This window comes from Leptosomus discolor, chromosome 8 (assembly GCF_034619465.1).
Source record: "Leptosomus discolor isolate bLepDis1 chromosome 8, bLepDis1.hap2, whole genome shotgun sequence".
Classification (NCBI taxonomy): Eukaryota; Metazoa; Chordata; class Aves; order Leptosomiformes; family Leptosomidae; genus Leptosomus; species Leptosomus discolor.
In genome coordinates, this window is record NC_141398.1 from 39,244,460 (window position 1) to 39,270,579 (window position 26,120).

At 43.3% G+C, this 26,120-nt stretch overlaps 1 protein-coding gene across 3 annotated transcripts in view; it reads right to left on the reverse strand.

Moving 5' to 3' along the window:
• RANBP10 (RAN binding protein 10) overlaps positions 1-26,120 on the reverse strand; it is a 101,883-nt gene that overhangs the window by 20,832 nt on the left and 54,931 nt on the right. For all 3 annotated transcript variants that reach the window (XM_086469339.1, XM_086469340.1, XM_086469341.1), the window contains 2 exons: positions 12,918-13,085; positions 4,797-4,819 (listed from right to left, as the gene is read on the reverse strand). In XM_086469339.1, the coding sequence (XP_086325465.1) occupies positions 4,797-4,819; positions 12,918-13,085 (191 nt within the window). The remainder of the gene's footprint in view (positions 1-4,796; positions 4,820-12,917; positions 13,086-26,120) is intronic.

Here is a 26,120-nt window from a genome sequence, read left to right on the forward strand (position 1 = left end):
TAGTTGTGGATTTTACATTTTACTAAAGGTATTAAGGTTGTTACAAGGTGGAACACAGCAGAATCCTGATCACATTAGCAAAAGTGGAGCCACCATGTCATGGGAAGAGAAAACTCTGCTTTCACTGGCATGGCTACATCTGCAGTACTGTATTTGGTTCCCCACCTCCACATCCCCAGGACAAGAAAGGCATTCACAAACGGGGTCCAGTAGAGTTCTGCTAAGATGGTCAGAGGGCTGGAGTGCATGGCATACAAGGAGAGGCTGAGGGAATTAGCTTGGAGAAAAGAAAGCAAAAGGGAAAAACTAACTGCAAGTCTTCTACTCCCAAAATGGAGGTGATAAAAAAAGATAGCGACAGATTCTTCACAAGGGTGTTCAGTGAAAGGACAACGGGCACAAGCTGCAGCCGGGGAAGTTTTCACGGGACAAAAGGAAGAAAATGAATCTATAAATACAGGCTGGAAATTTAAATCAGAACTCAGGATGCATCATTGTTGACTCAGCACACCTCCCCTTTTCCTATTCTCACACTAAGGAAGTTGCTGGGTTAGAGGTGTGCGATGAAAATGCAGCATGAGACAGGAAGAGCTACCAAAGGAAAATGCCAGAGGAAAAGTCAGTCTCTCCTTTCTTTCAAACCTAGCGGACAAGGAAATATCTCTAATGAGGGATCAGATCTTTTCCACAGTCCACACTTTTTAGTAGTATGAACCCAAGGACTTCCAAAGCCAGGAATCAGACACCCAAAATACTTGGAAGTTAAAAAATCCCAAGTTACAACATATCATGTATTTTTCAGCCACTTTTGGGTATGTTCATCTTTGAGGGGAAGCTGCCTACCCCCAACAAATCACCTCCGAGTTAAAATTCCATTTTTCACATGTGGGATATGTCCTCTCTGTTTAGCAACTGTTGGGAATTACACATATCTCCACCATTCTGCCAGATGCAGGGAGACATCATCCCAGAGCCCACTGACCAGACTTCTTCTGCCAAGTTTCCTCAGGAACACCTTCCCATGACATCTGGACCACCTCTTGCCTTTGATGTTGGTGGCCAGTTCCTCACAACCTCTAGTTCATCTCGGCTTGTTTTTTCACCCCCTTGTCCCAATGCACCCCTGCAATCTCATCCTGGGCTCTTCCACATTCTGCTTTTTTAAATTTCCTATTGTTTCAGCAAAACCGTCAGGCAGGATAAACCTGATATGGGCTTGTGTAAACAAGAGAGTTAGACCTAACCATTGACTCAAATTGGTAAAAAAGGGGAAAATTCGCTCTGTGGGATATTCACCTGCACTTGCAAGCAGTTACTTTTGTATTAACTTCAGCCTGTGCTAAGCCAAAATGCAATTTTTTTTCCTCACTCTATTTTTGTACAAATGCAAACACTCTTTAGAGGGAACTGAAACAAGCTGAAGTAAATGTGCTTCACCATGTGTGAGACTTATCACACCAAAATGTGGTTTTCAACTGAAGGTATTTCAACTTCCTAATATGAATATTGCAAAATATTGTCTTCAACATTTGCCTCTGAAAGGGGAATTTTGCAATAAGCACTTCAAGTGAATAATACCTAGACTGGTAAGTTTTGAAGGTTCAAATTAATTCCTTGTATAATCTCACTGACATGCCAACCGTAAAAGTTATTTAAGCCTGAAAGTTGTAAAAGTAATGGGGCTTACTGGCCAAGCTTCTCACTGATGTGTGCTACCAGTCAGCTTCAAAATCTCACAGGCTGTAATGGAAGAAGAAGCTTTCAACCTACAGCCCCTCCCTAGGGGATTTCAGTAATTTGGTATGGAACAGAGCCAGAGCCAAAAAACGCATATCAAGCTGCTCAAATCAGAGAACCTCAAGGGTCCCTCAGGTAAGACTGCTGTTTCCATTCCCATTTGCAGTTAAGTTTTTAGACTGCAGCTTTAGGAGGTGAGGAATACACATTACATTCTATATGTTTCATATGATGGATGTTTTCTATTCTTTACCTTATAATGAATGGGTATTGTGTTCACACAATGGATCACAATGCTAAAATAAATGAAAAATACCACTTGCAAGTTATATCAGTTTCAAATTCCCTACTACCTCCAATCTTCTACAATCTCTGGCAAGAGCCATTATACTTAAACCAAAAGTCTATCTTGGGTTTGGCATCCCCTTCTTCAGGAAACGGCTGTAACCTCAACCGTTTGGGAGAAAAACCATGAAGCCATGGACAGAGGGAGCAAAAAGGGCCAGAAAAGGACATGGAATACACAGGTGTCTGCAAGGGTGAGGGAAGAAGGCAGCATTTCAAGGGAAGGATATTGGAAAAGGAGAATGGGAGTGATGTAAGTCAGGTGCAGGCATCCTTAGGACAAAGCTGCCAACACAGCAGCTGAGCCATTTACCACATGGAGAGGAACATCCAAAATCCACACGGAGGCAGAAGTCTCCTGTCCTTGCTCGTGTCCAGTTAGGGGGTGAAACGACCCAGTCAAGCTTCTCTTGCCCTCTTTTTAAAGAGAAATTACCTCATGGAGGATAATTCTCAATAGTAGGAGGCCTACAGGGCATCCATTGTTCTCCTTCTGGGCCCCAAAGAACAGTGTTATGGGTTAGTTGCTGCTGTAAAAGCCAGAAGGAGATTTCCACAGGAAATAGCTCAGCAAACTGGCTGATAAAAGGCACAGAGATACCATTTAACCATCGGAGACCCTGCACAAGGTATTTGAATAGCTGATCCAAAAATCCACCTGACCAGGTCTTCTTCCAGTTTAACACTAAACCAACATCTCCTCTGCACAGGATACAGACAAACAAGCATGAGATCCTGTAAGTATGATCTGGTGAGATCAAGAAACAGCAGGATGGGGGAATGCCCTGGGCTCAGGAGGGTTTTGAATTCAATCTCAGAGGCACTGCAAGAATTCACTGCTGCAAGAGCCCCTCTGTCTGGTCTGCGTCCCCAGCTGGTCATCCCCTATTTCTAAGAGAGGCTCAACACCAGGGTGAACAGTGCACATTAAATGTATACATCAGCTCACTGCATACTCCCGGATCAAAAGGATGCAAGTTAAGCTAAGCAGGACAGGTAACTTCAGCCTGCCAAATCTGTGCTGCAAAGCTCTACGGCAACACTTTAGCTGTAAAAATGGCAAAACAATGGTATGTGTGTTAGATAGCCATTTTTGATTCATAAGAGCTTAAACAGTAATTATCTATCTATCCCCACATGAAGATTGGTCTCATCTCAGAAAGAGAAGCAGTCTCGCTCAATGAAAAGACAAAGCAGTGAAAAAAATTAGAAGGAATATGGCAAAACTGTGACTCCTAAGGTAATCCATATCCAGAAGGAAAAAAAAGAGCACCTAAAACTAAAGGGTATATCACGGATGTGTCTTCTTGCTGTGGATGCAAGGTTGTCACAAGACCTCACTCCAAGAGGTTAATATTCCTGGACAGGTAAAATATTCTTTTACTTTAATAAACTGTACTTGGACCAAGTGAATAAAATCCTGTGAAGGTTTCTGGTTTAGAATACACTGCAATGTTACCAAGTTCAAAGAGCCCAGGAACAACAAAAAAAAAAGCTGTATTGACAGCTGATGTGAAAAGGCAAATTAAATAACTGGAACATCCTTCAGCACAGACACTGTCTGGGATACAAGAGAGATCTGTAAAGCCATAAATCCCATTGGCAAGGTGAACAGGGAGTGCTCGTCATTATTTCTCACAATACAAAAATGAGAAGAACAAAATAATTTTTTTTGTCAGGAGGTGCGAAACAAAGCAAAGCAAGCTTTCTTCCACACAATGTGGAAGTCAGCTAAGAAAACTGATCACTTTGGAGGCTTAAACAAGTTATGGAAACTAAGAAATCCCTCAGAGAAAATTCATTTGGGGTCGTTAAGTACAAAGACAGGAGTGCAACCTCAGGGACGAGAAGTTCTATGCATGAGAGAAATGCATGCGGTGGATGTACAGGTGTATGTCTGACCTGGTTTTATCTTCTTTTCCTAAACACCTGCTCCTTGTCCAGGAACACTTGGGTCTGAAAAAGAGCAACCATGTTTTTGTCCATGACCCACTGTGAAAGTTGTGCTTTTGTAAGACCCAACTAGACATTACTGCCTGGTGTAACTGAACTGGTGTCACTGCACTCAAGAGTAACTCAGTATCAGGGCTGGTGAATCAGAAGAGTAACTAGCAGCCCCACACGGATGCCAAATACATTCCTCCAGTAATTCCACGAGCTGGTTACTCATCATGGGTGGAGGCTCGTCAAAAACGCATGCAATGAGCACACACACTAGAGCCAGCTAAGCCTGATCTTCATTCTCAGAAGCACCCTTCCTTAACCACACCATGGCAAGGGAACACCACCACGGCTACAACACTTGGATGAGGCAAGAAGAAGCTGAGAATAATATTAGGCAGTTTGGGGCTCTCTGATGATGGGACATGAGAGGCTACTCCATGACTTTGCACATATACTCCCCCCAGTCGAAGCTGCATTGGAAGACATTGACCTGTAACGAAGTTCGAATGCTTGCTTTAATTCCAGGAGAAGGAGGAACATATTCTTCAAGGTGGTGAGGGATGAGAGGAGGCATGTGAGTAGCCCACAAACCCAGCCACAGGACTACAAAGTTTCAGAAAAAGGAAAATCCATACCATTCAGCAATGTGTGTTACAATTTTTTTTAACAGACCACAAACAGAAAAAAAAAAAAAAAATCACACCCCCACACTCTTCCCCCTCCCTTCTATTTGCATCCTTAGTTAAAATGCTGAAAATAGGTGTACTTACAGGGAGGTCTGTAAAGGCTATACCTGTGGGGGGAAAAATATTAGAATTAAAAAGACAAAGGATTTTTTTCCCTGCTTGGCTACACCCTTAACATTCCACAAAATGTTATTGCATTTCAATAAATCCCAGCTCTGACCCTGCATTTCACCACCTGTTGTATTCAAAAGTAACTTCCCTCCCCAGTCCCCTCCTCCATAAGGTTTTGCATCTGGAGAAAGGTTCAGGGAATAACCTAAATGTTTCAGTCATCTCTCCCCAAACTGTGATTTCCTAAAAAGTAGCTCCTCTTTTCTTTGCTTCTCCCTTTGTTACTATGAAGGAGTTGGTTTTCAAGACTCACTTTGGCTTTAGAAACAGAGTTTTACCGTAACGTTGCTTCGGCTTAGGCTGTAACTACCTCTCCTTACCAGCCAGAGACAGGAACAAACACTCAAATGCTTTGCATTACAGGTGGGGAACAGCCTTGCAACAGGACCACACCTGAGAAATACGGTGCAAAGAACAGCTTCATTCTCGGCTATGCTGCTAAAACATAAAAGATAGAAAAAGAGTGCATGGTTTCCCTTTTCATTTACATTTGGCATGCCAGAAAAGAGATCTTTAAGCTGAGGCAGCCATTGCCTAGGATGGCTAACTGAGCAGTGGCCAAAGACAATGCTCAGCTACAGTCAGGCTACCCCCAGGCGCCACTCTGCAATGCTCTGCATCGGATTCAGACGTGAGCTACTGCTCGGAAGGAGGGTGCCTCTCCTCCCTCTCCTGCAGCATGTGTCCCTCCATCTGCCATGGGTGAGATCCAGCAGCAAGGCAGAAGCATGGGGAGATGGATCGGCCAGTGACAGCAGCTCTAACCCACAGCATTTAGGTCTCCCTCACCAACCGCACAGGGGAAACTGCTGCCATGCCCTGTTCACCTTAGCAGGCTGAGCTTAACTCATGTTTTAAGCTAATGTTTCAGGAGTCTTGCCCCATGCACGCTCCCAGCAATGCTTTCTTTCCCCAGCCAGTGGAACGCTGGTACCCACATCAGTATGCCCAGTTCTTGCACACATCCCACCTCCCAGCCACGCAGCATTCCCTTCTGAGCAGCAGTGAAACAGCTGCAGAGAAGCAAGAGCACATTGGTCTCCGTTTTTAATGTTAGGCCTATTTTAACCAAAAGCTGCAATGTAATGTTACCAAATCAGTCTGAAATGGTAATTTAAACCAATTTTAGGAGTCAACATAGGAAACTAATAATTACTATTCAAACAGCACAGATCCAAAATCAAATGCTTGGAAAAAATTCCTGAATACTTTAACCAATGAGGTTTAATTAACACCCTGGCAGATAGCAAATATGGTTTAATTAACATCACGAAAGTATAGACCTTGTCTGTTGAGTACCCTCTCTACAAACCAAACAAAAATTGTGTATACAAGTGATGCTGAATACCTGGCTGAGAAAAACGTTCAGCAAGCTTTTCTCTCACTCAGTCACTTTGCCCAAATACTGCTCTTCACTCAAACCTGTTTTTCACTTCATGCTTGTTTTGCTCAGCTGGATGAAAGCTTTTTTCTACCCTTATACCAGAATGAGGTCAACCTCCTTGAGGCTGCAGCCCACTGGAGCCCTCCTCTGCCACTCATGATCACTCAGAGCCAAAAGTGGCCTGGCTTTCCCATGACAACTCCTGTAGCTGTACAGCTGGGAGCAGCACATGGACAAGCCTGTGATTTTTGAGTGGACTACAAGGTGGGTGGAAAATTGGCTGGACTGGGAGGATCGAAGGGTTGTGATCTGCAGCTCAAAGTCCAAGCGTTATCCCCCAGGGATTGATGGAAGGGACGATTCAGTTTAGCGTCTTTACTAGCAACCTGGACGATGGGACGGCGTGCACTCTCAGCAGGTTCCCAGATGTCACCAAACAGGAGAGCAGACAATACGCTGGAGGACATACTGCTATTCAGAAAGGCCTCTGCAGGCTGGAGAAATGATCCAGCACAAACCCCACAAAGCTCAACAAAAGCACCTGAAGAGCCCTTCCACCAGGTTGTAATATTCCCAGAAAACAGGAGAGGCTTGGGCTGTTTGGAGAGAAAGCAGAAAAGGATGCGGGGGGGCCTGATGGGCAACAAGTAGAGTAGGAGTCAGCAGTGGGTCCTTGCAGTGAAGCAGGTCAACCACATCCTAAGCTGTGTTAGTAAGAGCGTAGCTGGGGCTGTGTTAGTAAGAGTGTAGGTAAAGGAAGGGATCACTCCTTTCTCTTCAATGCTTGCGAGTCTAAATTTGGAAAATGACATCCACCTTTGGGCTCCCCAATACAAGACAGAACAGTGAGACTGGAGTGAGTCCAGCAGAGGCCAACAAGATGAAGAGAGGCTAACGGAAAAGCGGTTGTTCAGTCTCAAGAACATTAGGGAAGACACTTACTGCTGCCTACAACTACCTTATGGGAGGTATAGAAAAGACAGAGAGAGACTTTCCCCAGAGGGGCATGGTGACACGAGCAGCAACATGGGAAATTCTGATTAGATATTTGGTGGGAAAAATTCAGTATGAATGTGGTCAAACACTGAACCAGGGGACCAGAAAAGCCCCCTGGGGATCTCCATTCTTGGAGACAGTAAAAACTTGATGAGTTTCTGAGTAACGTGATCTAGTTGGTCCTGTTTTCAGCAGGGCATTGGACGCGTGACCTCCAGAGATCCCTCCCAGTGAAAATTACTCGACGATTCTATAAACAAACTTATCCCATTGCCTTTAAATTAAGGCATTTGTATGTTTTGCACCAATACAATGCTTTACACTTACAGAACTAGATCTGTTGCACTTTTATAACTGCTTAGAGTTCATCCTGAATCTGCACTGCCATACAACTGCATCTGACACAGTCAAGAGCAGAAAGCAAAAGAATCACAGCTCTAACTACACAGTTGAATTTGAAACTGCACTCTTCCTCTGCAGCACCTCCAAAGTCTGGATCCAATTTAAAATAACAAACTTCATAAATTTAAAGACATAAGAACATAGCTCAAGAGATCAGGAAGCAAGAGTGAGTGTGTGAAGAGCATCTCCTGTAAGTCCACGATGTTAATGTGATCATCAAGGCAGTGATATAAAGACATTAAATGAAAGTTCAGTGCTGGGGGACAGTGGGACGGACACCTTCACCTGCCACCTAATCAAACAAATTCCACTTTTCCATAACTAACATGCACTTTCATACGTCCCCATGCATACAATGTCCTTGTGGACCTTCTAGGCCAACTCCACTCTCCCCCCAGCAACAATCATCCTGTCTGCCTCATAGCTGGCCATTTTCTTCACAATACATTTCAGAATTCCATTTGCACAAGACAACATGTATTTGGGTGATCAGCCACAGCATCCATTTTCTGTTCAGCAGGGTACTCCTCCAGCATCTGTTTCAGTAATTGTAATTCACAGAATGCATAAACAGTGCTGACAGACTGCAATAAGCAACAACATGTTCAGCAAGATGGGAATCCTAAAGAGTAAACTAGGAAAAGTCAGCCCATGAAATACTCAAATAGTTCTACAACTTGCTGCTGAGGAGAAGCACTATTAAACCCACAGAGCTCTACATGCTCTCGGAAACAGTTATCCCCCAATCAAGCCACTTGGGTAAACCAGTTCTTACACAGAAACAAGGCTGTAGCCAAGTTCAATATTTTCCATTCATTTTAAATTTGGTTCATCTAAAGTCTTGTTTTAAACTTCCCAATGCTCTTGCTCTCTGCAAACTTCATTTGAAGGTTTGGGGACAAGCCTATTAAACTAGGAAGGACATCTGTGGTTCTCTATGACAGGCAGATTTCTTCATTACCCCTAATGTTCCTATTGGTCTCTAAACTGGTTGCAGAATAGGCATTTTACTTTATAGGTTAACTTGGTCTTTCCAAGTGCCTGCAGTAGAACTCAGACTACAGGAAGTTTTCTATGTCAAGACTTCAGAGGGTTGCATGCTCTTTTTATAGCCCTGCTGCTCCATTTACCTTGGTCTGCTGTCAAAGCGTGAGATGTGAAACACTCCCACATTGGTGCCTGAGCGAACTCATCCACTTAATCCCAGAGACATGTAGCACTCACATTCCCTCATCACGTCCCGCATCCAAAACTCTCTGCTTAATGGCTGGAGCCCAAACATCTTTCACATTTCTCCCTCTTTCTCTCCTAACTCACCCTCACTGCACTTCTAGCCACATCTCATCATGTTTTTTCCTGCCAAGACTATGCTCAGAACTTGTCAAAAGCATTTTAACAGCAACCAGGAGACATTTGAGACATTTTCCAGAACAGAGAATTAAGACTACATACGATGTCAAACAGTTTTCATGTGACATCTCCAAACAAAGTTCAAGCCTTTGCTCCAACCAGAACATCCAGAATTTGTGATGATCAAGAAAACAGTTCTTGTAAGTGCTCCTGATGGATCTGATCGAACAGAAAAGTATGGAGACAACAGAAGATCATACTTAAGCAACAGCAGAAATCGCAAGGAAAACAAAGGGGGGGGGGTCTAATTAACAGATAAAAAGGAATGGATTGAAATAGTGAAGAGAGAAATGGTGAAGAGAGAATATCGTCTTAGGGAAAAGCAAAGCTACAGTAATTCCATTAAAAGCGAGACAAATTCAAATGCCCAGAGGGAAGGCCCTGAAACCCTGCTGCCAAGCTAACTGGCATCACAAAGGGGCTGACTAGTTTCGTGAATATTTTTGGTATCTGCAGCAGGATTAGACAATGACTTCGTTACCTAAGAGGGGACATACACAGCTTCAGTGGCTTTATGTCAGGGAACATCAAGAAAAAGCACATTCATCCCCTTCCTGGTAAGCCTTGGGTTTATACAACACAGAAAGGAGATTCTCAGGTTAGCATTAAGTATCATGGAATGTTCAAGATCTTCAAGGAGATGCATCCACCAACGCAGAAAGTGTTCTGACTTTCAAATAAATCATTGCTCCTGCCTCCATCAGGTCTTGGTTCCTCTGCTGACACCTGCTTCACCCTACTTCCATCAGTCTGTCTCTCTAACCACATCATTTCTCCTCTCTGAGTACAACCACTATGCCACTACAGCTCAAAGAGAAGCTGGTACACAAATGAGCCTGTTGTGAATGCTCAAGAGAGTCTCCTACCTATAATTCTGTCATACATCTCATGTCTTGTACCATACATCTGAAGAGTCCAAGAGGGGGACATCCAGGAGACATCAATGCTTATATCTAATGCTGTTTTCTAAGCACAGTGTAATTTAATTCCCTTTCTTTCCTGTTTCTTCCCACCGGCATTGTCCACCACTGGGGCAGGCTGCTCCCCAAGGGATCATTCAATGTCAGATTAGAAAACACAAGCTTTCCACCCAAAAACCCCATCTTTGAAGGGAAAGGAGCACTAAAAATCAAGAAAGGAAGACCAGGCAACTTCATTCCTGTAAAGACCTCCAAATGTCCCAGACAAAACAAATCTCTGAGCAGGACACGAGGCAAGGAATCAGAGGATGGTAATGACGAAATTCAATGCAGAAGTTACTGAACTGTGTACTTCGTCTGGCTTCATCTGCCCAGACACCCAGGCACAACAAGGCCCTGGGAACAGAGCGGGGAGACGGAGCAAGGGGCAACTTTTCAACTGACATCCCTTCTACTCTGCAGACTCCTGCTCACTAAAAAGAGATTAAATGTCAAACGAACACATTAAACAGAGGACCTGGCCTCTTCCTGACTGTTAGGCTTCGGCTGTGACAAAAAGTAACAGCACCATCAGGCTAAAAAATGGGGAAGCTGGAAAACTACCTACTCAAACAAAGGAAAACAGCCAGAGAGGCACAGCACAAACCACTATACTACTTATGTGTAAACACACACTAAAAATCAAGGACAGCAACTAAAAGGAGAGATTTTGTGAAATATTTTTAACTATTTCAGCATCGTAGTCACTGTGTATGGTGAACTCGTCTCATTTCTACACAATACCTCCCGCTCTATGCCATCAGCTGTTGCTTTCATAACTCTCTACATTTTCAATGTCCACAAACTAAAAGTTAAATTTAGAATAATCCAGCTATTATAAATCTGGGTGATTAACTAATACTTACAGACTACAAATGACTGCTAGTCCCCCCGCTAGTCACTTATCTTGCTAGGTAATAAACCACAAGTCTTCACGCATGGTCTGGTGATAGTTATAATTTCAAAAGAGAAGACAGATCAGACACTCAACCTGAGCAGCTCCCCACTGGGCTTCTCAACAAGGCTCCATCTATAAAGTTAGAACGCTAAAAACAAGCCTCAAAGGATGCTCAAAGAAATTTTTCCATTCAGGGCTGAAGACCTCTTGAGGTGTTGTAAACCATCAGGACTAGTTGCTGAATGCACACACAGTCACGGACTCAATCTAGAATGCTTCTCAGAAGGCACATGCCTCATTTCTAGGCAACAATCCCCTCACAAATCAACAAGAGTGGGTACGAAATTAGAGAAAAACTGAAAACAATTTTCCAAGAGAAGTTCTGTCTGCATGACTACCAGGCCTTTCTGTATCTGCCTCAGAGGAAGGATCCTTCTTGAGATCCCCTCTTGAGAGGTGAAAACCCCACATCTCAGATCTGTATCTCTGCTATGCCTGTAGCATAGCATGCTGCTTTCACAGAATCACAGACTGGCTGAGGTTGCAGGCACTTCCAGAAGTCATCTGGTCCAACCCCTCTGCTCAAGCAGGGCCACCCAGAGCTGGTTGCCCAGAACGAGGTGACTTCTGAATACCTTCACGGATGGAGACTCCACGACTCCACAACCTCCCTGGGTAACATATGCCAATGCTCAGTCACCCTCACAGTGAAAAAGTCTTTCCTGATGTTCAGAGGGAATCTCCTGGGTTTCAATTTGTGCCCACTGACTCTGGTTCCAGCAATGGGCACCACTGAGAAGGGTCTAGCTCCATCCTCTTTGCAGCCTCCCTTCAGGTATTTATATACACTGACCAGATCCCCCCTGAGCCTTCTCAAGGGTGAACATCTCAGTTCTCTCAGCTTTGCCCCCTAGGAGAGATGCTCCAGTCCTCTAACTGTCTTAATGGCCCTTCACTAGACTCTCTCCAGCATGTCCATCTCTCCCATGTACGGGGGAGCCCAGTATTCCCCAGAGTTCACCAGAAATTATGCACTCTCCAGACACACACTGCACTGCAATCCCACTCCTTCCTTCAGCCCAGCCAGTAACTCAAAACAACTTTCGTTCTGATAAATGTTTTGAGTAGGGTATTTTTCCACCAGCTTCTTCATCTTGAATTCAACAAAGTAGAACTGACACAGCAAGGAGAAGCAAAGGAAAGGAGTGCCTGTCCCTACCAAACCAAATGAATTCCAGTGCAAAAAGTGAGATGAACTTACCAAAATTTACTGTATGTCTTATGTGACAAAAAAATTACAAGAATGTATGCAGGGTGGATAATATGTCATCCAAGAGAATGACATTTTAGGTGAAAATGGTTACAATTTTCTATTTTAGACACATCAGATATGATGGAAAACATCTGTGAGATATTCCTTTGGACAAAATTTTTGAGTCCTGAACTTTAGAGGAACTACTAAAACAACTGTGGAATGAAACACATTATAGGTCAGTGCCTAAGTAAGACTTCTTATGCTAAATTAATGTCTAGCTTTGGGAATGCTTGGACTAACATGTTAAGACTTACAGATGGACAAGTCCCTTTAAAAAGTGAAAAGACACTGATACAGCAGCTTTGTAGTCAGTTGAGTAATACACTAAACTTCCCACTTCTTTATTTCCTTGTTGCCCAGCCATTAGCCATCTTACCCAACCTCTCACCAGGGGTGCAGTAGCAGAGGAAAGGAGGAGAAACTGGGGATGCAATCCTAACCTACCTAAACAAATCGAGCGGCACAGAAACCATTTTACGTGCTGGAAGTATTTATGTCTCAGGGACAATTTACAACTCCTGACTGCTGCCAAGTGCTCTATTTCTCTCCTGTTTCTTAAATCTTACCCACAGATGTGGGGCAATAGTTACAGCACATGCAAAGTATTAAACAGAAGCAGCAAGAGCAGGGCTGGAGCACCCCTCTCCTGAGAACACCTTTCTTTACCTACCTAAACTGTGGCCATTTTTCGTGTAGAAGCAAGTATTGTTGATAAGGTTAACACAGCAGCCGATCACATCTCCAGTGGTGAACGTAGGGCCATAGGGCTGTCCTGTCCCCGAAGAACAGAAGGAGTGCCCGTCATCGCCATGGTACCCATAAGAATGTTTATCCCATCCTGCAAAAGACAAGACAAAAGAAACGGTCAGCAACGAAACCAGTTTAGCAGAACAGCATGGCAACTACAGCTCTCAGGACATAATTTTCTGGTAGGAAATTAGAAATTTTGACTCCCACTCCTGATACATCCCAGTATTAATTTTCATATACCAGCAACTGAAAAGAAATTAATGGTCATCAATTGTAACACATAATTTGGATTTCAACCTCATTTGTTCCCTGTGAGAAATAATTAAAAGAACAGATTGCCGAAAGTCATTTTGTCATGGACAAGATTTTTTTGTTTTAAAAAAACATTAAAACCCTGTTTCTGTTTTATTTTGCCTGTGGTGAAACAAGCTCCTCTTTGTAAAACATTTGTGCTTCCCACTAACAGAGTCTTCCAGCAAAAGCATTTAATAAAATAATTCTCAGCCAGTTGTGGCTTTGTCTCTAAACAGCACTCACAGGCGTAACTGAACAGCTAGAGGCGATCTTTGCATTCTCACATTTACATTTCCTTCTAACAGTTGGTAGGCATTTCTGTGTTCCCCTTGGCCAACATTTCCCAGTCTGTGGACAGCTTAAAACCCAACCCTTAAATGTCAACAGTCAATTTTCAAAGTGGTCAATTTTAACATTAATATCTTTTATTTCTTCTGCCAGTGACACTGTGCCTAGGATTAAAGCTGGGCTCAGGGATTGCACCCTGCCCACGTGCTCTTGTCTACATCTCGCAGTAATTCCATTATTCTGAGTTCTTGGTTTTGTTCTGATCTACCCCAATTCTGTTGTAAATTCTTTTGTGAAATTTTTATGTGTAGAAATGCCAGATCAAACTCGTAACTATTGCAAAGAAGAGAGATTAATCCATCTTTTAAAGCTGAAGTGCTCTTCAGGCAACATGTTGGTCGTCTCTTTTGAGGACTCTCATCTCCATCTTGCAGAGAAGGCGGCAATGCTCCCATGGTTGTGGCCACAGAGTGATTCAGCAAATGCCACCCAAATCTACTCACCTGTGCCTGCCAACTTCAGTTGACACTGCTGCTCAAGATGGCTCATCCCTGCCTCTCTTAAGAGGCCAGCTACAGCAGGGAGGGAGTCATGAGGAACACTCCTCTCACCAGAGTTGAAAGGAAGTATGACACATTCTGTCTTACTATAAGACTTTCAGAAGAATCAGGATTTTCTCCAGCTCTTTGGAGCATTCCTATGAATTACACAGTCAAACCCACATCTCTCAGAGAGATGCACTTCTATCAAAAAGCCTGAGATAGACACAACATTAATAACAACCACCTGTGTTTTAAACAGATAAGGCTGGATCCTTAGGCAGACTGTAAGCAAAAGAAGATGCTTCATCCATCTACTGACCTTATACAACCAAAGGGTAGTGCAGAATCTGTTAAATGTGGAGCAATGGTGTTGGCAAAAAGACTATGGGAGAAATGCAAAGACCACGAGAGGAGAGGGGTTAAAAAGTAGAAAGCGCACATCCTGCAGTAAGGCACCAAAAGACCAAGCACGCGGCAAAGCACAGAGAGTGGCCTTGTGAAGGTGGGCTGGAGCACCTCTGCAAGCCACGATTTTCCTACAAAAACTACCACAACGTGAGGGCACTACAAATTTAATCCTGTAAAATGGTGCTCAGCTTCATGCGCTCAGGTATCTTATCATCAGCGGACCCACATGCTCAGGGTTTCTCAGAAACTCATGAAACATTCGCTGCATGCCCAAGGCCCTCCATGTGTTGCATCATACCACATGAATGCCAACAGGAAAGTCAGGGAATGGAGCAAGACTGAAAGATGTCACAGTCCAAGATTTTGGACCTCGGGGCAAAGTTTGGGAGTGAAAGGTGTGGAGGACACCTAGCAAATCCTAGCCTAGAAATGGTGAGAAAACTCCTCTGTTAGGTCCCACACATCCACAGGAACATACTGATATGTCCCAGGGGTCAGCTCCGTCTTCCCTCGGACCAGCTCCAAACAAGCTGTTGACAGTAGCACCAGTCCTGTTTAATATCTTCATGAGAGACAGGGACAACAGCCCAGACAGCACCCTCAGCAAGCTCAAAAATGGTGCCAAACAGGATTGTCAAAAACAAAGAAGTGATCGGGGCTCTAGAGTCTGTTGTCAAACTTCCACTGCTAAGACTCCAGCCAGTAAAATTATCATTGAAATACTGAGTTTTTAACACTGCGGCTCCTTTCTTCCCCAGGCTGCTGGCCTGTGAAAGGCTGCCATCACTGGTCTATTATTTCAGTCTCCCCAAAACCAGGTCTGTTACGTGTGTCAGTTCAGAACTTCTCTAATGAAGCTGTTGGTAATGTCACATGATAAGTCTAATCAATTTATCTCCTAAGCTACTTAATAATACAATCAAATACGAACTTCTAACTCTTCTGCATACAAAACATTCCTGGCATTACAAAGTATTTAATAAGAACCTGTCATCAGTTACATCTCCGATGCTTACACATCATGCATTAGGTAAGGCTGCCGTCAGAAATGCAGAACCGTGCCCAACCGTGAGGACAACTTCACAAAATACTTATGCAAAAGTAGACACTATGGGTTCTGTAGTATAAGATGAAAAACGTTTTGTTACCTACAGATCATGACTGATCCTACTGAAGAAAGCTTTCTCCTGCTCCTGTAAGACTTGTGCTTCACAGTATCGGTACTTGCTGTTCCACCAAAGGTGGTGATGAATGCATTGACGAGATGAACTCCAGAGTGAATAAAGGCTCTGGTGACAGTGCCAAATTTGGTATGTGTTGCAACAATGCCTGGAAAAAGCTTGATTTGAATCTTATTCTCCACAGACAACAACTAATTTCACCCATTAAGGAAACCTCGCTCACCCAGCACTTTACTAATGATATACAGAGTTAACTTTTTCAACTCAAATGTTGCATAGTGCTGAATCTGAACCTGACACAACGCTAAGTGTTTTAAACCTAGACTGCCAGCCTTATCAAATCACCACAGTCATCTTAAAAAAACAAGCCAGATTTGTTTCAGAGAACTTACTGTACTCACCATAAACAAAAGCTGAGTGGTGTTAATTATATGCCTAGCCTTTAGTTATTTATTAATCAAATAATGTATCAGGATTTCTAAAATTCCACCCAGAATAAACATGAGGGCATTGACATACAGGTCATTCCAGCACTTGCCAACTTCAGCCAGTCTTCTGAAATTTCCTAATAATCTGAATTTAAAATAACTATCAGCACTTCTAATACTTCTAGGTCAAAGTTATCTGGGCCTATTGATTTAAATAGTGTAACCCTATTGAAAGCGTTTGGCATAACCTTGGATTATCAGCAGAGTAGGGAGTCACTCGTCACATGTATTTTGCACATACATCCTCCAACTTCCCTCCAAATACAAAAACACTTGCTGAAAACTTGGGACTTTTCTACATCGTTAACAATTTACTATCGCCACCTAGTAATAGGTCCATAATATTACAACCTTTTCTTTGACTCCTATGACACTATTTGAGCCTCCAGTTCCTCAAGATCTTCTTCCTTTATAAAATCTGACACTGCTTTAGTAAGGGCTGAATCACACTGCCTATACAGCTTCCCCACACTAACATCTGCAAATTCTCCAGACATTTTAATGCTAGTAGCACTTGTACTCAAGTACTTCCAGAAGCCACTGTTGTGACCCAGAAAGCAGAGATGAGATGTTATCTGAATGTTCTTAAAAAGGCTGGCCATCCAGGATATGGGGTCAGCCCAGATAAGGAACCCTCAAGAAGTGAGACAGCGTAAGCGTAGGACATGCATACATCATGCTCCTACTGAACAGCATTACCGCTTGCTAACCACCTGCAGCACAGAGACATACTGAGCCAGATGGAGATTCTGTTCACTTCATACTCCTCAAAGGATTTTCTTCCTATTAAATTGTCCAATTCTTCCTTAAGCACATGCAAACATTCATACCATCCACTGTATCCTGCCGCAAGGAATTTCATAGTGTAACTGCAAGCTGCATGAAAACATGCCTCCTACTACTTGTATTTGATACCCTGTAGTTCTTGCAATGGAGAGGATGGCAAACTATGCATTCAGCCTCTTCAGAACATACCTCATTATCTAGACCTCTACAAAACCCTGCATAATCATCCCTTTTCCAGACTGATGACTCCTGGCTTGTTTAGCTATTCCCTGCATTTCTGACCATCATCATCTGAACCTTTTCTGGATTCACAGCGTTGCTTTTGAGAATGGAGATGAAGGTGTATCGTGGAGAAGGGACGCAGGCTGCAGTTGTTCTCTGTGCTGTTCCCTATCCCTCTGCAAGTTAATCCTAGCATTTTCCCCTTTATTATCCTTTTTGCCACTGAACTGATGTCTCCATGAAGCTATTGTAATCACTCCAAAAGGCATCATCGCTCCTGTGACAACGCTTTCTCTGTATGGATTCTCATCTGCCATCTCACTGCTGGTGCGCTCAGCCTCAGCTCACTCCCACAGGTCCTCTCCAGCACCTTCCACATTACCACCTTCAGTGGCTCGCAATCCTCAACAGCTAGAGCAGTCCATCCCGGATGAGTGAGGTACAGGCACGTGCTTCTAAGAAAACCCTGGGAGTACTCATACACGAACAGTTTCTGACCAGTAACTCACTCCAACAAGGCTATAGGGTTTAAACAACATCCCATCTCAGTCGCTTGGTGACAGCTGACGTGTAGAGCAAGGGACACTTCACACCTGCGTGCAGCTGACCACACCTAAAACTTTTCCAGTGCAAGTTCAGATGCTCTACAAAATTTCAGAAATCTGGACAATAAGATTGAAGAATGTACTTTTCTTTTTCTTATAAAAAGCAGATCACGGATACCCCGAAGGACCATACTCTATAGGCTGAAATCTAGTGAGCTACAGTGGCTGGAGGGTCCAGATAGCACGCTTCCCTCATTCCTTCCTTTTCCTTCCCCATCCTCTCTTCAAAAGCACAAAATCATTTTAAAGAGGGGAGACAAGCATAGAACAGAAAGGATTGGTACACCTGGCCCATGGCAGTGGTCAAAGTAGAACCTAAACATTCAGCCTCCTAAGGCTCCTGTTTTCACTACAGCTCATTTTAAAGACAAGCGCACTTCAAACATGCAAATATAAGGCAGAACCGCTCTGCAGGTAGGACCTCAGCAGCTAGTGAACAAAAAACAGTTGAAATGATGTCCCTTTGAATTGAACACTTCAAGCCCCAAACCCAAAATGTATGTATAATATATATTAACAGCCAGACAGATGCGGAATAGCTCAGACTGTGCTATCAATCAGAGAATGGGAAGAAAGAAAAACAGAAACCACGAGCAGGGTTTGGAGAATGTTTTCATATGTTCAGCACTGAACTGAAGTTCTGTTTAGCCTGCTAACAAGAAAAAGCAGATACATTGGTCTTCTTAGCAGACTATCTTGATCCCAACATACAGTCAAAAAAAAAATTTAAAATGAACAGCAAGTTCCATTGCTGCAGCTTGATAAACAGGCCAGAATTACACAATGCCAGACCACATAGCAGAAAAGACTTGAGTTACTTCAGGACACAGTTATGGGATCAACTCTTAAACGCTCACTCCTAGCAAGCACTGTAGTTAGATGAAGTGTGCTAAGTACTACCCTTAACTATCCTACATCTATCTCTGTTCAATCCCACCTTGCCCCTTCGACATCAGCCCTGCTGTACTCTTGACTTTTTGGGCAGATCCTGCAACAGGCCTATCTTCTGTTTCTGAGATCAGGCTCTGCCTCACAAAGCAGAGACTGGAAAGTGGTACTATTGGGCTGGGGCACCATTAACCTCTTAGCACTGTGGAAATAACATGTCATTTTAGCTTTTAGTTTCAAGAGTGCCAGCAATGTACACAGAACTTCTGGTAGGCACTGGATAAAACTAGCGTCATGGCTAGGAACATCAGGACCTGAACTTGCTGCTCAACCTTGGAAGCATGTAGCATCAGCCCATACACAACACAGAGGCAATGCAACACAGGATGCCCTAGTGGGAATTACCAAGAGCAGTATATTCATTATGGCTTTGATGGCCTGCTGCTCCTTCTGCAGAGAAGAAAGCAAACTGATGACATCCCCCTGCGCATCAAGGTTCAAATGTGCCAGACTTGACAGTGGGCACAGGAGAACGGGGAAGGCAGCACTCACAGGGATGGGTGCTGAGCTCTCCTCTGATAGCAGGCCAAAGGACAGACGTGCAAGGCCCAGTGACCATGGAAAAAGATAGTTGTTCCAGTAAGTTATGGCCTGACACCTCAGACTCTTCCTGCTCTGTCACTGGCCAGGCTGGGCTTTACCATTGACACATGGACCATTCCCTGCCCATGCACATTCCAGGGGAGAAACACATTCCACTGCAGCTCAGCCCATACATTCAAAGAATCAGTACTTGATGCAGAAGCTGCTGCAAAGGGCAGGACCTTGCTCACAACAGATTTGGTGATAACCTGACCTGGGATCAGGAAAACTGAAAACATCCAAAGCAGTAAGTAATGTTGCTGAAGTGTGCATTTGGCCATATGAAGAGAAGATGGAAGCTCCTCAGAAAAAAGCTGAAGATTTATAAATAGGGTTTGCGTCTGTTGTATCCTGAGTAATGCAAGAGTTTAGAGCTTATTCTTCAGGACAGACCCCAGCGGCCGTTCTATAGTCTTTGCAGTGTCTGCATCTTTACACATTTCACCTGTACCTACTTTCTCTCTTTCCTATTTTGAAAGACTTTCATTTTTCTCACCTCCCTGTTCTTGTCCAGTGTTTTGCCTGGGGCATTCATCTTCCCACACCCCCAGCCAGCAATCCCAGCTTCCCACAGTTGCCCACGCCAGGGCAAGTAGTGCGCAAACACTAGCCACAGAGGAACACGAACTTGTGTCAACACGCTGAAATGAACCAAACAAAATTATTTTAATAAGCTTTATTGAATCCAAAGTCCAGCAGAAACAGATCTACAAACTTCACTCGTACAGTGCTTGGGGAATGGGATGTTGAGGGTGAAGCCAGCTACGGAGCCCAGAGTTGCTCCTGGACCACATTCTGGCTGGAGGCTGTTGCTCAGCCAGCTATGGATCTTTGGCAGGAGCAGACCATGATGTCAGCAGAGGGGAAGGGACATTAAACAGAGGTTGAACAGATGAACATGGTGCAGGGAGAAGTAGGATGCTGCTGTTCAGAGCTGCTTCTACAATGTCATGGGCAGAGCAGGCCCAGGCAGGGACTGGTGTCTGAGGGGACAGGACAAAAATAAGGGGGAAGAAGCTGTTATCACAGCAGAAACAGAACCACCCTCTATTGACTGCTCCACCATCTTGCAGTGGACTTGGCTCTGCCAGTGGAGGTACGTTTGGTGTACATTAGCCCAGCACAGTGAAAACGTGCCTTTGCCCCTAGCAAAGAGAAGGCTGAGCAAGACCCTGTGCCCTACAGCCTTGGAAGCTAAATGTCTGGTCAAGAAAAGCCCATTGCCCCAAGAAGCATCTAGGGTGCTGCAGCATCTCAGCTGCGGTTCAGTTTTATAGCCTTTATGCCAAACCATATGAAGTTGCATAAACATCAGAAGCTTGGGTGAGAGCAAGGAGATAGAGCTTTGTTTTTCTTCATTCAATCATGAATCAAACCAACTATTACTACTGCAACACATCTTTCTTTTTTTGGATCAGCCTACAACAATAGCTGCTCAGTGGCCACAGCAATCTATGCTATAGATTTGGGGCAGTGGGAGTAGGAGAGGCATGGTCCTGGCATGGAATAGCTGTCTAGCTGGTTACCGTACAGGGAGGTACAGTCATGGCACCAGCTGCAGGACAGGAATAGGACCAGGGAGCAGGGCGCTTAGCATATTACAGCATCTTCCCAGCAGAACTTCAAAGGCCTGGACATCTGCCCAGAAAGTGTCAAGGAAAAAAAAAAAAAGTGTCCCCAAAACCTACTTACCTAGGGGCACCAGGAAATAAAGAAATCCTAGCTAGTAGCACCCCAAGTTTTTATCCGTGCATGTTCTTTCCAATAACAGCTTCTACTTCTTCTGCAAAGTGGCAAAGTAACTCTGAATGCAGTAGCTGCCCAAATGCTGCACTGCAGAACCAACGTGTATACACAAAATAAAACCACTTCACCTCACAGAGGACACACTTCCTAAGGTAAGGATGTGCTCAGCTTTCATAGGCTCTATAGTATCACACTGAATTACGCACAAGGTTACGGTGCAGTGCTTCACATCACTGCACACATCTCAGTTAGGGACTGCTGCACACTGGCCTGCCTCTCACCCCAGCTCCCAGCAGATCAAGCAGATTCATCCAAGGCCAGTTTGGCCTCTACAGAGCAACACCAGATGATGCCAATCAAAGGTCACAAGACTCTTGACAGGCCTGACTGTAGGTTTGGCTCAGAGGCTATTCCATGTTTATGAGTAAAGTACTTGCAACTGTAAAAGAGATAAAGCTCAGATCAAATTCTCATGGCAGGAGGACTTAAATGTGGCAAGCATCCAAAGGGGTGGGGGGAAATCACAGCATTACTCTCATATTAACAGAGAGGAGAAACAAAAGGACGCAGTGACCCAAAGATCAAAAAACCTCCAAGACAGCTTAAAAAGCCTGCAAGAATTTGGAAGACCCAGCAGAACATGCGTGCTAACAAGCACTGCCTGATCCGCCACAGAGACTATGAGCAGAAAGTAACACTGTAAAATTTCCTTTTCAAGAATATTTACCTGGCATGGGGATTTTTAGTCCAGATCAGCAACTCCTACCATTTGCCAGCTACTGCATGTTAATTAGCCTTCAAAAACATCAAACCACAGTCTACACTTAATTATATCTACTGACACTGCCCATTGATTCATAAAGAGGAAGAACAAAACCAGAAGGCTTCAGATAGCTGCAACACAGGCAATACCTTGTCACCAGGAATGGTCTGTTCCACCTGCCCCAGAGATTTGTTGATGAATCCGTCTCACTATTACTTAGCATGTACCTCACCACAGAATATAGTAAATTAAGATAAAAATCCTCCTTCCTTGAATGAATAAAGACAGCAAGCCCTCCTAACCTACAAGCTTGATGGGTCACCTTCTGACAGAGTCAGAACATGACCTGGTCTTCCCTATACCAGAGGTGAGGATGTGCTACAAGCCATTTATAGCCCCACAAAGAGCACAAGACAGTTAAAGCACAACTACAAAACAGGTTGGTTCTATCTACAACGGCAAGGCTCAAAAAGCTCTCTAGCATGATCAGGTCACCACTGTACTATTATATCTATTATAGTCCCTGACACACCACATTGGAGGGGGTGAGGAGGAAAGCAGGGGTGCAAAACAATGTAGGACAGGGATGGAAAAAAAAAAAAGATTAGGAGTTTTGCAATTTATCTATTAAGTAGCAGGAGCAAAGAACAAGTTGGCTACAAAATCTTATCACATACACAGGCTTCAAACCTCATCATACTAAATAATTCACGTGTTAATTTACAGGCCAACTTTTCAACTTGATGGGCAAGAACACCTTTACGAAATACTAAGACCCCTTCAGAAAAATCTTGCAAGGTAATGGGAAAGAGTCATTTCACAGAGATGCTGAGGCAGAGCAGTTGAGTGACTCAGCCAAGAGCAATGTTAGAGCTCACTGTGGAATGCAGGGGGCTGTCATCCAGCTACTATTAAACACAATCCCTAAAATGGTATTCAATGAGGTAAGAAAATTATGAACAATTTTTATTTCTATAAACACAAGACCTTATGGAGAGACAAGTCTTCCAGAAGAAGCACATCTCATGATGATAAGGGGTTCCAACAAGGCCTTCTAGATTCTAAACAGAGAATCCTTATATACTTTCCTCATCAATTAATGTAAAGCAACAGGGTTTTCTGAAGAGGATCATGTTTATCCATCAGTAAAACCAGCTGCTATCCAACCGTTTGAGTTGTATTGAAATTTAGCTTTGTGTTGATGCTACCTTTTATCTTAAAGGGTCAAATAATAGGTACAGCCACTATAAAGAATTTTTTTAATCTGAAAAACAAGCAGTGCTGATTACAACTCTTACTGATAGCCAAATTGCTGTCTCTAAACTGCTCTTATTTGTCACTAAGATTACCTGGACTGTCCATAATCTGTGCTACAGCTGGAGATGCAACCTGTGGTACTGGCAAAGGCCAAATCACAATCCCACTATGCAATGCTGACTCCGCTCCGCTTTAGAAACTCTGCTTTCACATGGCACAAAACCAACACAACCTGCTGGATGACAGAAAGCTCCCTGCAAAGGCAGGCTCCAGCATACCTGTATCATATATTCCTGGGAACATGCTGCAGGAGAAGAGTGCAGAACCTCCATGAGGAGCCAGCCTGTCTCCAAAAGAGTTATGGCACAGAAAAGCACAGGACAGCCATATCCCCTGAGTACGTATCGCTTACTCACCCACACTGATGTCTGAGCACTTAATAGCCAGTGGAAACACTTTCTTTTATTCATCTCCCAAGGCTGGGGTTACTGCCTTCAAACAGCAATTCATGGTTTTGTTCAGCTTAAATGCTGTGGCTAAGCACTTTCCCAAATATTCCAGGGTGAAGCACGGTTACAGAAAGCTTAGCTTTCTGTCTGCCTCCTCTATTCAACCCTGAAGTCTGTGTGCCCAAAAGCTAGTCTAATTGAAAAGATAAAAAGAAAAAGAAAAAAAAAAAGAAAGAAAATAAAAACAACTCCTCCCTAAAAATCTGACCAAAGGACTGGGGGCAGCTTTTCTGGCTGCAGACAGGGCAATCAGTACAAGCAAACACGTGAACTGAAGTGGGTCTGAAGGGGAAAAAGGCAGTAACTTTTACTTTATACAATCCTAAGTTTCACATAAATAGCCATAAATAAAACATAAGATTAAATTTAACCTTAATTCAGAAGGTTATTCACCCCAATTCTATGGTTCAGGAGCTGGTTTTGTTACTCCCCAGCTCTGAACACATTGGATAGTGTCATGTCTGATCTCATTTGAGGACCTGATTTTCACCGCTCTGGTGTCACACTCCAGCAAGTATCATGCAGGGTACTAAGGTATCTGTCCAACTCCTCCATGCCATGTCAACTCACCCAATATCAGCTCTTAGCAGAAGACTCGTGTTTTAAAACATGCCCCACCTAAACAAGTTGTATCCAGCTAGATAACCTAATTAGGGGAAGCACACTTAACCAGCAGAGCACAGGACCACATGGGGAGAGAGGCTTTGGCAGCCATGAGGGTAAAGAAAGAAGTTGCACATGCTTCCAGGTACAAATATAACTGCCAGTTCATTTCTTGTTTTGCTGATTTGTGACAGCTTATAAAGGCTGTGCGAGTCCATCCACTATAAACTACAGATATCACACACCACACTGCAGCACCACAACTCCAGAAAACAAGACCTGTGGGAAGAAAAAGGGAATGATACATAAACTAACACACAAAATTGTGCATTTCTTGCAATTCCTGCACAGCATGTTCGTAGTGAAAGTTAGTTATGATCTACCCAAAAGGATAGCTCAAGCTTCCCAAGCCGGACTCCTCCAGGCCCCTACAACCTCCCTTCTGCCAGTGCTGTAGACATCAACATTTCTTGCAGTGCTGATTATGGGTAAACAGGACATGAGCTGCGACCACCTTTGTCAGGCTCCATAAAAGCTGTTTCCCCACACGAGGCCAGCCACATGCAAGACACCATGCCCAGACAAAGGAGCTGCAGGAAAGATAAATGCTACTACAAGCCTGAAAACCAACAATCTTTGCTTGCCACTACTGATTTCAAGAGAATACACATATTTTAAAAGAACAGCTGATGTGAATTCAGGTTATTCAAGTGCCCCAACACCACAGTCTAATCTAAAATATCAATTCACATAACTCAATGTGTATTTTATAACAAAGCCATCACAGCCATCCTTGCACACAAATTCAGTCCACAACCTTCCCCTCCTGTACCACAACACATCACACACAGTACAGCCAGTTAATTATCTTAATCATATACTGGTCAGTTTTAATTTTGGATGGCTCCAAAATTCAGATCTTGCAAATCCAAACTTTCTCAGAAAGCCCACTACTGATGTGTGAAAAACTGAACAATGTGGAAGAACAAACTGGAATTTTCATACCAGTTCAGGCAACCTCAGCACGCAAACCAGGATTGGAGAAAACTGACTGGGAAGGTGAGAAAGCTTATGTGGGATGAGGAGAAGACAATTGAGCAATTAAATGGAGCTCAGCAGACCTCGATTGGTAGTGGACATGTCAATCATAAAACACAAGATTCACAAAGGTATGTAGGACTTTTTTTTTAATAAAGGTCACACAATTTTGAGAAAGAACAAGCTTTTTAAAGGGCATTTACCAATCTGCAGAGAGTAGAAGCAGGAAGAGAAAACAAGACAAGGGTGAGTTAAGTAATGCCAGAGGAACTTTGAGATCATGATTCTTCAACACAGAGGCAGCAGAGCACCCAGGGTCAGTTAAAACTTGGTCATGGCACCACATACACAGAGAATTGAGAGTGAAGACAAAAAAAAGAAACAATATGAATGAATCAAGTATGCCCAGAATAAACAGAAAATGAGTATTTCTCAGATTACTTTCCTATGATGAAATTTTACATACACTGAACACATGAAACAGATTCCATACAGGAAAAATTCTTACACTAAAAATATGTGAAAGCTTAAGTTCAATGGAAATCCTTTTGTTTTATTATAAGAACCCCAAATTTCTTACCCATTTCTTTAGTATGACCTTCATTTGGACTTAGTTTTTAAAATAAAAATAATAATCAAAAGGTCTTCTGAAAATAGTGCATGGTGCAGCACAGTAAGAGCAGATTTGCAAATGAAATAAACAGTTTCAACCAGTTTCAGGACACTTTCTCCAGCATGAGATTTTTTTAAATTTTTTTTTTCAAACAGGGATGGGTCTCTTCTATTACTTAGCCTCATCCTGTGGACCAAATAGTTATTAGCAGCTGGAGTGCACTACCTGTGATCCTGGAGCGCATCCTTCA